General features: G+C 48.1%; 1 protein-coding gene across 3 annotated transcripts in view; it reads left to right on the plus strand.

Annotated features, from left to right (window-relative positions):
- PCDH1 (protocadherin 1) overlaps positions 1-14,524 on the plus strand; it is a 134,688-nt gene that overhangs the window by 61,728 nt on the left and 58,436 nt on the right. For all 3 annotated transcript variants that reach the window (XM_043520929.1, XM_037907242.2, XM_043520928.1), the window contains exon 4: positions 3,596-3,815. In XM_043520929.1, the coding sequence (XP_043376864.1) occupies positions 3,596-3,815 (220 nt within the window). The remainder of the gene's footprint in view (positions 1-3,595; positions 3,816-14,524) is intronic.

Genomic DNA, 14,524 nt, shown 5'->3' on the forward strand with positions numbered 1-14,524 from the left:
ACCCTTGGGGCATTCTGCTTGATACCGGCTGCCAACTAGACATGGAGCCATTGATCACTACCAGTTGAGCCCAATGATCTAGCCAGCTTTCTATCCATCTTATGGTCCATTCATCCAGCCCATACTTCTTTAACTTGCTGGTAAGAATACTGTGGGAGACCATATCAAAAGCTTTACTAAAGTCAAGGAATAACACGTCCACTGCTTTCCCCTCATCCACAGAGCCAGTTATCTTGTCATAGAAGGCAATTAGATCAGTCAGGCATGACTTGCCCTTGGTGAATCCATGCTGACTGTTCCTGATCACTTTCCTCTCCTCTAAGTGCTTCAAACTGATTCCTTGAGGACCTGCTCCATGATTTTTCCAGGGACTGAGGCGAGGCTGACTGGCCTGTAGTTCCCCATATCCTCCTTCTTCTCTTTTTAAAAGATGGACACTACATCAGCCTTTTTCCAGTCATGCAGCTCCTCCCTTGATTGCCATGAGTTTTCAAAGATAATGGCCAATGGCTCTGCAATCACATTTTCCAAGTCCCTTAGCACCCTCAGATGCAGTGCATTTGGCCCCATGGACTTGTGCTCATCCAGCTTTTCTAAATAGTCCTGAACCACTTCTTTCTCCACAGAGGACTGGTCACCTCCCCCCCATACTGTGCTGCCCAGTGCAGAAATCTGGGAGCTGACCTTGTTCGTGAAGACAGAGGCAAAAAAAGCATTGAGTACATTAGCTTCTTCCACATCCTCTGTCACTAGGTTGCCTCCCCCATTCAGTAAGGGGCCCACACTTTCCCTGACCTTCTTCTTGTTGCTAACATACCTGAAGAAATCCTTCTTGTTACTCTTAACATCTCTTGCTAGCTGCAACTCCAAGTGTGATTTGGCCTTCCTGCATGCCTGAGCAATATTTTTATACTTCTTATAACACCTGTCACCTAAGCACTACTGAGGGTGTTGTGCTTAGGTGACAGGTGTTATCAATCGGGAGGAGCACTCTGAAGTAAGAATTGGTATCAGTGGCTGGGGTTACACTGAGATCAGAGTTGGTATCAATGGGGACGAGGTTATGCTGAAGTGAGAGTTGGTGACAATCGGGGGGTTGCTCTGAGGTAAGAGTTGGTATAAATTGTGGGCGGTTGCTCTGAATTGTGAATTGGTATCATTCAGGAGGTTGCTCTGTGGTAAGAGCTGATATTGATTGGGGGCTGTAATGAGGGGAAAGTTGGCATCGATCAAGTTGGTTGTATTGATGTGAGAGGTGGTATCAATTGGGGCAGGGGGGTGCTCTGCTGTGAGATTTTTTGTATCCGTGGGGGGTTGTGCTGAGGTGATAGTTTTAATGATCCGGGGATTGCTCTGAGCTGAGAGTTGATGTCAGTTGGGGTTAATCTGAGGTGAGAGTTGGTACCAACTGGGGTTGTGTGTTACTCTGCTGTGATAGTTGATGTCAGCTGGGTGTGTGTTCTCTGAGGTGATAGTTGGTATCAATTATAGGGGTTGCTCAGTGTTCAGAGTTCCTGTCAATCGGGGGGGAGAACTGGTATCAGTCAAGGGGGTTGCAATGAGGCGAGAATTTGAATCATTTTGGGGTTGTGCTGGGATGAGAGTTAATATTAATTGGAGGGTTGCTCTGAAATGAAAGTTCGAGTCAATCGGGGCCTGCTGTAAGGTGAGAGGTGGTGTAAATCAGAAGGGTTGCTCTGAGGTCAGAGTTAGTATCAAGTGGGGGGGCGGCAGTTCTCTTAAGATGAGAATTAGTGTGAAATGTGGGGTTGCACTGAGAGGGGGTGGCATAAATGAGGGAGGTTTCTCTGAGTTGAGAGTTGGTATTAATCGGGGAGTTGCTCCAAGGTCAGAGTTGGTATAAATCCTGGGGATTTCTCTCATGTGACTGTTGCTGTCAATCAGGGGGTAATGCTCAGGTTAGAGTTGATATCGATTGGGATGGAGGGGAATTGCACTGATGTGATAGTTTGAATCAATCAAAGTGATTGTGCTGAGGTGAGAGGTGGTATCAGTCGGTACCCTCTGATGTGAATGTTGGTATAAATTGGGGGGTTACTCTGAGGTGTGAGTTGGTGTCAGCTGGGGGTTGCACTGAGGTGAGAGTTGGAATCAATCAAGGGGATTGTGCTGAGGTGAGAAGTGGTGTCAATCCGTGGTGCCCTCTGATTTGAATGTTGGTATCAGGGGAGGATTGCACTGAGGTGAGGGTTGGTATCAATCGCAAGGTTGCTCTGAGGAGAGAGTTGGTAGCAGTCAGGAAGGGTTGCTCTAAGGTAAGAGATGGTATCAATAGTAAGGTTTGCACTGAAGTAAGAGTTGGTATCACTTGGGGGACTCTGAGGTGAGTGTTGGTGTCAGTGGGGGTTGAGGTGAGAGATCAGTAAATATTTCCAACAGCTGGAATTGGGACACTGGGGAGGGCTCTGAGTTACTATAAAGAATTCTTTCCCAGGTGTCTGGCTGGTGGGTTGCATCCACATGCTCAGAGTCTAACTGATTCCCATATTTGAGGTCAGGAAGGAGTGTTTCCCTAGGTCAGATTGGCAGAGACCCTGGGTTTTTTTTGCCTTCCTTTGTATCATAGGGCACTCTTAATTTGCTGGTTTGAAGTAGAGTAAATGATGGATTCTCTATCACTTGAAGTCTTTAAATCAAGATTTGAGGACTTCCAGCATTCATCCAGAGATTATGGTCCTATCACAGGAGTGGGTGAGTGAGTTTCTGTGGCCTCTGAAGTGAAGGAGGTCAGACTATATGATCATGATGGTCCTTTCTGGCCTTAAAGTCTATGAGTCTATGTCAATCACGGTCTCTGAGATGAGAGATGGTTTTAGTTGAGGGAAGACCCCTGAGGTTAGAGGTGGTGTCAGGTGTGAATGGGACTTTGAGGTGTGAGATTGTGTCAGCTGGGTAGTCAAAGATCAGGCAGTTCTGGCACGCTGTTCTGTGGAACTCTGCTGGGGTTCCTCTGAGTTGGAGATTGTGTCTGTTGTGGAAGGAGTTGGCTCTGAGATAAGAGTTGGTGTAATGTAATTCCTGTGGGGGACTGTGAGATGAGAGATGATGTTAGCTGGGGGACTGCTAGTCAGGGAGGGTTCTGAGGTAAGAGATTATGTCAATTGGGGGTTCTCTGAGGTGATATGGTAGTAAGGGAGATGAGGGGGTGATTCCATGGAGCTCTGAAATAGGAGATGATGTCTGTTGGGTGGTGGGGTGTTTCTGAGATGGTGTAAATTGGAAGGTGGACTCTGAGGTGAGAGATGATGTCTGTTGGGGGGCAGATTTCTTTGGTGAAAACCGGAAAGACCCTGAGGTGAGTGATGGTGTCAGTCAAGGGGAGACACCTGAGATGAGGGGAGGTGACATTTTTTGTTGGGAGGGGAGTGGGGATACTCTGAGGTTGGAGATGTTGTCCATTGGGGGGCTCATGAAATGAGAGATTTTTTCAGTTGGCAGGGCTTAGGGTCAAGAGAAAGCTGTGGTTCTTTGTCCTCAGTGCTCTGCTGGGGAGGTCAGGTTTCATAACCAGTCCTGATCACTCCCTGTGGGTGGCTGGTATCACCTCTTATCTCTTTTCTTTTCTTCTTTGCAGTTACCTCATCGCCGAGTGACATTCTCTGCAGCTAATCAGGCACAGGACTTGCAGGACCCCTCTCAACATAGTTACTATGACAGCGGGCTAGAAGAGTCAGAGACGCCCAGCAGCAAGTCATCATCAGGGCCCCGGATTGGGCCACTAGCTCTTCCTGAGGATCATTATGAGCGCACCACACCCGATGGTAGTATTGGGGAGATGGAGCACCCTGAGAACGGTAAGAGAGCCTGCTGCATGCATGTCAGCCTCCTTCCTGCAGATTGTCTTGGTGCAGGCACTTCAAAGACTTGCAAATCTGCATCCCATGGAGGAGGGATAGGTGTGGGGGTTAGCAGCCATGTTGGGACAGCCTTGGACAGCGTGAGGCAGGGAGGCCAGAGAAAGTCACAGTTCTGAAGGCAAGAGATCACCAAGGATGAGAAGGGGCTCAGAAAGCTGGTCACTGGAGAGGAAGAAAGGAGAAAACAGGACATTAGAGGTAGGAGTAAAGGAGTTAAAGGGATGCCTGGGGCTGATATGGCACAGGAAGGAGGGGAACCAGAAGGCTCTGATTTGAGTTGTCAGCAGAACATCATGGAGGATAGTTGAAGGGGAGATCTTGGGGGTTAGACTAGATGACCTCCTGAGGTCCCTTCCAACCCTGATATTCTATGATACAGTTTGTGACTGAGCCCATGGGCAAATCACAACTCTTTGTGTCTTGGAACAAAGGCCAGGGGAGTGTCTAGACTAGCATGTACAGTTATATGTTATATGTTAAAACTGGATTCCAGACTCTTGTTTAAACAGACTCAGAGGAGCAGTTGGGGTAGAAACAAGATGGAGTGGAAAGGGCCTATGGGATTCCTTGGTGTAGAGGTGGATATTGAAGCCATGGGAGCCTTCGTAGTGGCAGAGAGGGAGAATACAAAAGGACCAACCTTGGGATAACAACAGACATTGGAAGAAGAGGGAACATGGTGCAGCATGATTGTGGCAAACCCAAAGGCATCAGGGCTTTCCATTGAGTTTGTTCGCCATAACAGCCTAACTCTTTTTTTATGGTCCCATCAAAAATGTTTCTTCGCTCCCACCGCAGATCATCTGCCTCTTCTCCATCTCAGGCATGGCGTGGGCACTGTCTTTGGCCCTCCGAGTGCCAGGGGCCGGTCTGTCTCCAACTAACCACTTCCCCAGGCTATCTTCTGTCAGGCTAAGTAGCCTCCTCCTGTCCAGGCTCTGGCCATGTGCCCAATACCTCCCTTACTCTGCCGTCTGCATTCTGACATGCAGGAGTTTTCCTCTGAAATGAGGCCTCTCATTAAGTGGGCTGCAGAGAAACCTTTGGGGAAGAGCAGGGCAGCAAAATTGTCATTGTGAATTTTCCTAGTGCTGGGAGAGATGGAAATAAACAGGGGTTCTCTTACTTGGGACAGGGTAGATAAAGGGCGTCTGCGTGAGCACATTGCTGGGCACTTGCTGTGGCCAAAGCCTACGGGGGGGGGGGGGGGGGGGGGGGGTGCGGGGGGTTCAGGCAGCCTAGGGGGTTGGAAAGCCATTGGATCTCTCCACTGGGAATACCCTTGGTGCAATGGGGATTGCATGGTGGCAAAGGCCTGGTGGGATGTGCCTCAAATCCCTCCTTATCAGTTTCTGGGACAGGGGCCTGAGAGGATATGGCTGGAGTGCACTATGCTCCAGCTATTCTGGGCTGCTCAATGAACCCAGCAGGAGCAGCCAGACCAAGTTAGAGCAATCTCTAGGACTGAAGTGGCCCCTGAATCCAGGATGTGCTAAAATGGCGTAAAGCTCCCCCTCTGTCTGTGGGAATTTCATACAGACCACTTCCTCCCAAAGAGGAAAAACATTCAGCCTGGAAAAAAGGGAGAAAGGGGAGGTCTGGGGCCTGGCTGGTGGGGTTCTTGGGGTCTCTTGCGTATGCTGTGTAATAACCCTCAGGTAAGAGCTGGGTGAGTGCAAGGGACTGTTGAGGGACCTGTGAGGAGGATTCTGATATGACACCATGTCAGTTGGGTGAGCAATGACTGAGTGTCATCAATAATGATAGTGTTCTGGATAGGATGAAGGCCGTGTGAAAACAGAGGAGGGAATAGGAAAGGAGGAGAGACTGGAGCTGGACAAAGGAGGAGATGAAGGAAGGAGAGAGAGAACAAGGGACAGATGGGGACTCACAGAAGACTGAAACAAGCAGCAGAGTAGAGTTCCCACTGACAGCATATGGCATCTGCCGGGGAAGATTTTGGTGGGGAAACTGAGGCTCAGAAAGAGGAGGGGACATGGTCAGGCTGCAGTGTCAGCAACAGAATCTTGGCCCTGTGCTTTAGCCACACAGTCCTTCCTCTGGCTAGTGAGACCTGCAGCTGCCTTTAGCCTCTGGGATTCTGACTATTCTGGACTCTTTTTCCCTTCTTGATGATTAATCGAGATCACGAGAGGAAAGTGATCAGGAACAGTCAGCATGGATTCACCAAGGGAAGGTCATGCCTGACTAATCTAATCGTCTTCTATGATGAGATTACTGATTCTGTGGATGAAGGGAAAGCAGTGGATGTATTGTTTCTTGACTTTAGCAAAGCTTTTGACACGGTCTCCCACAGTATTCTTGTCAGCAAGTTAAAGAAGTATGGGCTGGATGAATGCACTATAAGGTGGGTAGAAAGTTGGCTAGATTTTCGGGCTCAACGGGTAGTGATCAATGGCTCCATGTCTAGTTGGCAGCCGGTGTCAAGGGGAGTGCCCCAGGGGTCGGTCCTGGGGCCGGTTTTGTTCAATATCTTCATAAATGATCTGGAGGATGGTGTGGATTGCACTCTCAGCAAATTTGCAGATGATACTAAACTGGGAGGAGTGGTAGATACGCTGGAGGGCAGGGATAGGATACAGAGGGACCTAGACAAATTGGAGGATTGGGCCAAAAGAAACCTGATGAGGTTCAATAAGGATAAGTGCAGGGTCCTGCACTTAGGATGGAAGAACCCAATGCACAGCTACAGACTAGGGACCAAATGGCTAGGCAGCAGTTCTGCAGAAAAGGACCTAGGGGTGACAGTGGACGAGAAGCTGGATATGAGTCAGCAGTGTGCCCTTGTTGCCAAGAAGGCCAATGGCATTTTGGGATGTATAAGTAGGGGCATAGCGAGCAGATCGAGGGACGTGATCGTTCCCCTCTATTCGACATTGGTGAGGCCTCATCTGGAGTACTGTGTCCAGTTTTGGGCCCCACACTACAAGAAGGATGTGGATAAATTGGAGAGAGTCCAGCGAAGGGCAACAAAAATGATTAGGGGTCTGGAACACATGACTTATGAGGAGAGGCTGAGGGAACTGGGATTGTTTAGTCTGCGGAAGAGAAGAATGAGGGGGGATTTGATAGCTGCTTTCAACTACCTGAGAGGTGGTTCCAGAGAGGATGGTTCTAGACTATTCTCAGTGGTAGAAGAGGACAGGACAAGGAGTAATGGTCTCAAGTTGCAGTGGGGGAGGTTTAGGTTGGATATTAGGAAAAACTTTTTCACTAGGAGGGTGGTGAAACACTGGAATGCGTTACCTAGGGAGGTGGCAGAATCTCCTTCCTTGGAAGTTTTTAAGGTCAGGCTTGACAAAGCCTTGGCTGGGATGATTTGATTGGGGATTGGTCCTGCTTTGAGCAGGGGGTTGGACTAGATGACCTCCTGAGGTCCCTTCCAACCCTGATATTCTATGATTCTATCATTCTAATCCTGTTCAGGTCAGTTTCAGCTCCAGCAAAGCTGTCAGCATGCTATTGGAGAGACCCCTTGACTAGCCAGCAGAGGGAGATAATTTAGACCCCACTATGTTGTTGATCTCTGAGATATTCAATTCTCAGCAGGAGAGCAGAGTGCAAGGAGTGAACTAGACCAGTGGTTTTCAGACTGCGGGTTGTGACCCAATACTGGGTCATGAAATGTAAGGCACTGGGTTGCAGCCAGCTCCTAGGTTGGGGGGCCACAAGGCTCTGCACGTGCCCCTGCCCCAAGCACCAGCTCCGCATGCTGCCCCTGCCCCAAGCACCAGCTCCCATTGGTTCCCAGCCAATGGGAGCTGGGGGGTGGGGGGAGTGGTGCCTGCACGTGAGAGCCGCTTGCACACCTCCGCCTAGGAGTCGGACCTGCTGCTGGCCACTTCTGGGCCGCAGTGTGGTCCGTGGTGCCAGAAGAGGCAGGAAGCCCCCACTGCAACGCTGACTGGGAGCCGCCTGAAGTAAGCCCCAACCCCATGCCCCAACCCCATGCCCCAATCCCCTGCTCCAATCCTGAGCCCCCCCAACCCAAAGCCACTTACTGCACCCAAAACCCCTCATCCCCTGCCCCACCCCAGAGCCCTGACCCCCTCCTGCACCCCAATCCCCTGCCCCAGCCCTGAGCCCCCCCAAACCTGGAGCCCCCTCCTGCACCCCAAACCCCTCATCCCCAGCCCAGAGTCTCCACCCCAAGCCCAGAGCCCTGACCCCCTCCCACACCCCAACCCCCTGCCCCAGGCCAGAGCCCCCTTCCACACCCTCATTCCCGACTCCATCCCTCAGCCCTCATCCCCGTACCTCAACCCTCTGCTCTAGCCCTGAACCCCTCCCACATCCCAAACCCCTCATCTCCAGCTCCACTGGGGCACGGGCATCAACAATTTTCTTCAACTAGGTTGCCAGAAAAAAGTTTGAAAACCACTGAGCTAGACCATAGACAGGGCAGGGGACACTCGTCCCGGGTAGTGCCCTGCACAAAGGAGGCACATCCTCTGACTGAAGTACCTGAACATGACTCCCCTGAAAGCTGAAAATATCAGTCTCTGCTCATAAACTTTTCCCCTCCCTTCTATAGTAAGGTGCCTTCACTAACATGCTCACTGCCATGGACAGCAGCCAGGTGTGCACACACACACACATGCACACCACACATACGTGCTTGCCAACACACACATGCATGCACACACCATGTTCACATACACAACAGGGCTGAAGAGATACAGAACTCTATTTTGTGGCCATCATCACCTGGCCTGGGTCAAGCTCCCCTCACATGTTAGTCAGGCTCCCCTGTTTCCTGCAGCTGCTGGTACACACACAAACTTGATGCAGTGCAGAAAGAGTGAGAGGCCAGGGCTCCACTGATTCTTCTGACATTAACTCTAGCCTGTCTCTATGTTCTTCAGATTGTCTAACAAAGATAATTATATCAACAGAGAATATGAGAATAGGGTCAAAAATTCTGATCCACCTAGGCGATACACTGGGTGACTGTGGAACCAGGCGAAGGGATCTGTAGCTTGAAAGGTACCTAGTTACACTGCTACCTTACTTCATGATAATTAGCTAGAGATTCCTCTGGTGAGGCTAGCATATTAGGATCTGATCCATTAGGAATTTCATAGCTCAGAGTAGTAGTGTGACCCAAATTAAGGAGTCCTATGGAGCAGATATCATCATGACTTTGAATCAACTCATTCAGTTTCTCCAGCTAGTCCTCTAAGAGTGCCAACTCAACAAGGGCCATACAGGGAAATCTAGTTTTGTTTCTGAGATCTTGGAAGCATAGGCCATTCTTGCCCATAGAATGAGAAGTTAATGCTGGAGAAAATCTATTATTAGATCCCACACAGCTTATCATCTGTGGCAGGTGCAGGACTGCACCCTATTGTACATTTTCTAGAGTTTTATCTAGTCTAGTAATAAATGTTCAAAATGATGGGTCTTCACCATTTTCCCCAGGAGACTGTTCAAAGCCTAAGAGATCTGATGGGTGGATGATCATCTTTTGATATCTCTTCTGCTGGAAGGCAAACTGCATGGTAGTTGTGTCTTTTCTTCTGTAAGTCATCCCTTATTTGGTTATCACAGACACTTTTGGATCCTTCCTTATTGGACACCTCCTACCGTGCAAGCTGCAGTGAAGTTCTGAATTGCAAAGGCTGCATGAGCCTTTCCAAAAAGATTTAGTAGGCTGTTGAGGGAGAGCTCAACAGTATTTTGGCATTGACATATGCCATCTTCCCTGGTAACACAATTGGTTGGTACCTTTAGTACCTGACCAGGATGTCCCCCACTTCCTATCCAGCACTCTGCAATGCTGTCATCTGGTAGAGTGTGAAATACTGAGCTGGGGACCCCTGCATTACTTACCTGTAAGGCTGCCAGCTCCCTTGCTCACTCTGAAGACATCTGTTCCCATTATATTGAAGACTTGCTCTGGTAAGGAAAGGCTGGGAATTGTTTAAGAACACTTTACTAGATGCCCAAAAAGCCACAATCCCACAATTTAGGAAGAATGCCAAATTGGTTAAACTACCCGGGGATTAGTGGAAAAGAAAAGGCAGCAATAAAAAAAGGAAATATTTCAAACAAATGGAAGAAAGGGGATGCTGATAGTAACGAATATAAATCAGAAGTTAGGAATTGCAGAAAATTGATAAGGGAAGCAAATGGACACAAAGAGAAATCTATGGCTAGCAGAATTAAGGATAATAAAAAGAAGCTTATTAGGAACAAAAAGATGACCTCCTGAGGCTTCTTCCAACCCTGAGATATTCTATGATCAGTCCTTTGTGTAGAGCTTCTGTTTGTAGCAAAGTCCCTCCAGAGGTAAGAAGCAGGGTTGAAGACAAGATGGAGAAGCTGCAGCAGCTTTTTATAGTCTCTTGCCATGTGATCTTTCTTTCTTTGTCCCAAGGACAAGCTGTCCATCACATGGCCTGGAAAAACCTCAGAGTTCTGTCCATAGGCATGTCCCTGCATACCTTGCTCAGTCACAAGGCGTGTCTGCCTTCTCTCAGTGGGTCAGTTGTATAGCTGATGGTCCTTGGTGTCAGGCTAGGCAGAGCTGACACCAATTTGTCTGGGGTGTCACTCAGAAGGATTGCATAAGTTTGAAATACAGACAGTATAGAGACAATATGCATAACTTCAACTACAAAAATGATACACATATACAGATAGCATAATCATAACAAGAAAACCATAACCTTGTCTTAGACACCTTATTTGACCCCCTTTTTACAAGATTTGGTGCCACTACAGGACTTTGGTTGCAACAACAATCTATACAGTTACAGATTCTGTCAATAACGTCACACAAGGTCTATGTGGTTGCTCAGACAACTTCCTGGGCCAACACCTGGGATTAAGTAGGGGCACTTGGCCAATCAGAGGACTGCAGGGTACTGTCACTCTGGGTCTTGTGGGTGGTAGTTCCTGCAACGCCTATTCTCCACACCGCTTCCTGGCTGTGCCTCTGCAGGGCCTTCTGCTGGTATGGTGGGAATATCAGCCACCCCAGGCTCTGCTTACCTAGGTTTTATTCCCTGCATCCTTACAAAACTGAGGCAATTGAAATGTTTAATTTCAATCTCACTTAAAATGTTTTGATTTACTGAAAATTCAGAACATTTTGGTTTTAAGTTCGATCCAAAACAAAACTTTTTGGGGGGCGGGGCGGGGGGGGAAGGGGGGCGTAGAATTGCCTGTGAATTAAAAAAGTCACTATTTTCCCAGCTCTATTTCTTAGGTTGGGCAGAGTATAGGCACTGTCAATCTGGCTATGGGCCTCCAGGAACACATTCCAGGTGCCAACCCCATACACCAATTGCCTGGGCCCTGAAACCAGTGCTGGCTTTCCTTAGGTCCCCAAGAGCTCGTGCATGCTCTCAGAGGACAACTGAAGCTGCCAGTCTTCCAGTGTACTGCTTTCCCCTTTGGGGACTACACGAAAGTGTAAGCAAATAACACACAAACACAGCTAAGGCATTTCTAAATATATACACACTTAACTCTTAGATAGCACAAGAGATATACAGATATCCTGTACCCAAATCCCTGTCTTAGTTTCCTCACTTCAAAAGGCCTTTGGGATTTGGTCTGTGTGTTTCCAGGTGGTTCAGGATTCTTCCTCTTCTTTTTCTCCTCTTGCTGAGCCATGTCAGCTTCTGGTCCTGGTCTTCTCCCCTTTCTCTTGCTGGATGGAGGCTTTTTTTTTTTTTAAATGAAGTTGTAGTCCCCTTTGCCAGATGACCTAATGAATGACCAAATGGCCCTGACCCATTGCTTGGAAAAATGGGTTCCTCTGGGTGTCAGGCACCTTATTGTTCTGCTACAGCAAGATTATTCAACTGTTGATGGTCCCTACCAACTGTCCCATTCAGGGGCAGATCCCCATGGGTCAGTTCCCCTCCCCTTCACACAAGAGGAATGATGCAAGAATACAGTAAAAATCAAACATAAGCATATAACATACAGAGAGTTTATAAAATCAAACTGGAATCCATGAGTTCACACAGATAGATTCCAAGATTGTCACAACCATACTTTTAACTCACAGGAACTCAATTGATAGAATTGTTCTATTCCCACCAGCTCAAAGGGCTCCCCAAGTGAGATAAACCCAACTTCTACACATTCATTTCCTTATATCCACTCCCAGGTAAGGTGCAACTTCAGAATAACTCTCATCACCTTAGAATGGCATGAGGATGCATACCACGGTGAATGGTTCTTAGTGGACCTGCGTGGGATAGTGTGTGGCAGTCAACATGAGTTAACAGGCCTGTGTGAGTGGTGCATGTCTGTGCATCCGGTCAGGTGAGTGTTAGTGGCCCTGGTAAGGTGGTGCGTGGCTGTGTGTCATAGTGCATGGATATTAGTGACCCTGCCCAGGGCAGCATGTGGCTATGTGTTGTGCTTTATGGGTGTTAGCAGTCCTGCTTGGGGTGGTATGTGGCTACATGTTGTTGATATGGAATTACTGGGCCTGCCAAAAGAGGGAACATTGGACGCTGTCCCTCTCCTGACGGGAGTTGTGCTCCTGGTGGGGGGTGGGGAGCTGCAAGGAGCTGAGAGCCCAGGCTCTTAGCCCCCCCAACACTGCCCCTCTTAAGTCAGTAGAAGTGCTCCTGGTGAAGATGCGCATCACCAACAGAAGGATGTGGATGTGAACCGCTGCAGTAATTACTGCAGTGGCTATAAGTCAACCTAACATAGGTCAATATAAACTTGTAGTGTAGACATGCCCTTAGATTTCACCAACCAGTTATCAAGAATAAACTCCTCAAGCACTTTAACAGCCTTAACATGGAGTCACAGACAGTCCAATCTGGTACTTTGGTCTATCTTGCCACCCAGGTAAGCTTTCCTTTGTGATAGATGGTCCCTTACATCAAGGATCAGAGCAATATTCAGGTTACTCCCAGTCACATACCCCAAGTTAATTACATCTTTAGATCTCAAACCAAGATAAAGTTTGTAGCTAATCCTATAATAAACTGTCTAAAGGTTTATTAAGTAGTTGCCAAAGGAAATAAGAGAGTTATTTACAAGGTTAAAGCTGGTAAACATATATACACACAAATGAGTTCCAGTCTTAAGTTTCAAAGAGTAATAGAAGCTACTATAATAAGCAAGTTCTATATGTCCTTTAGAGCTAATTTAGTCCAAGCTTGGGGATCATTTGCTTATGCTTATTAATCCTTGCCCCTGAGAGTCCAAGCAGTATAAAAGCTTTGGACAGCTTTGCTTAACTATCTTGAGTAATTTTGTATCGTCTGCAAATTTTGCCACCTCACTGTTTACTGCTTTTATGAACATGTTGAAAAGCAATGTCTCAGTACAGACACCACTATTTACCTTGCTTCATTCTGAAAACTGACCAATTGTTCCTACCCTTTGTTTCCTGTCTTTTAACCAGTTACTGATCCATGAGAGGACCTTCCCTCTTATCCCATGACAGCTTATTTTGCTTATGAGCCTTCTGAAAGTCCAGCTACACTGTATCCATTAGATCACACTTGTTCATATGTTTGTTTGACCCCCCCGCAAGGAATTCTAATAGATCAGTGAGGCATGATTTCCCTATAGAAAAGCTGTGTTTACTCTTCCCCAACAAATCGTTTTTATCTGTGTCAGATAATTCTGTTCTTTACTATAGTTTCAACCAATTTGCCTGCTCCTGAAGTTAGGGTTACCAGCCTTTTATTGCCAGGATTGCCTCTGGGACCTTTTTAAAAATTGGCATCACATTAGCTATCTCTCAGGGCTGACTGATTCTGCCTAAAAGTGTGGGGACCCCGAGTCCCCACCCCCTCCATGGCCTCACCCCTGCCGCTCCTCTTCCTCCTAAGGCCCCACCCCTGGCCAAGCTGGAAGCTGAAGCCAGGCCACGGAACCCAGTCCCCTCAACCTGCCCGGGGTGGGGTGAGGGCCTGAGAGAAGCCCTTAGCCCATGTCCCTGCCCCCTGAATCCCCACCCCAGGCAGATGGAGGGTCAGGGGCCCCCCCCCTGCTGCCTGGGCTCTGCAGGCTGCTCTTACCCAGATGGGTTCTAGCTTCTAGCCTGACCAGGGGGTGGGGTCTCAGGGGGAAGAGAAGGAGCAAAGGGCCAGGCCCGTGTCAAAAGGTAGATGGGCCAGGTCTGTCTACTTTGAAAAAGTGGGCGGGCCATGGCCCCTTGGCCCCCTCTATACCAGTGCCCCTGCCTCCAGTCATCTGGTACAGAAGCTGATTAAAATGATTGGTTACATACCACAGTTAGTAGTTCTGTAATTTCATATTTGAGTTCCTTGAGTGGGTGAATACTGTCTGGTCCTGGTGACTTATTACTGTTTAATTTATCGATTTGTTCTAAAACCTCCTCTATTGACACCTCAATCTGGGACAGTTCCTCAGATTTGTTACCTAGATAAGAACGGCCATGCTGAGTCAGACCAAAGGTCCATCTAGCCCAGTATCCTGTCTTCCGACAGTGGCCAATGCAGGTGCTTCAGAGGGAATGAACAGAACAGGCAATCATCAAGTGATCCATCCCCTGTCACCCATTCCCAGCTTCTGGCAGACAGAGGCTACGGACACCATCCCTGCCCATCCTAGCTAATAGCCATTGATGGACCTATCCTTCATGAACTTATATAGTTCTTTTTTTAACCATGTTA

This window comes from Chelonia mydas, chromosome 8 (genome assembly GCF_015237465.2).
Source record: "Chelonia mydas isolate rCheMyd1 chromosome 8, rCheMyd1.pri.v2, whole genome shotgun sequence".
Taxonomy (NCBI): domain Eukaryota; kingdom Metazoa; phylum Chordata; order Testudines; family Cheloniidae; genus Chelonia; species Chelonia mydas.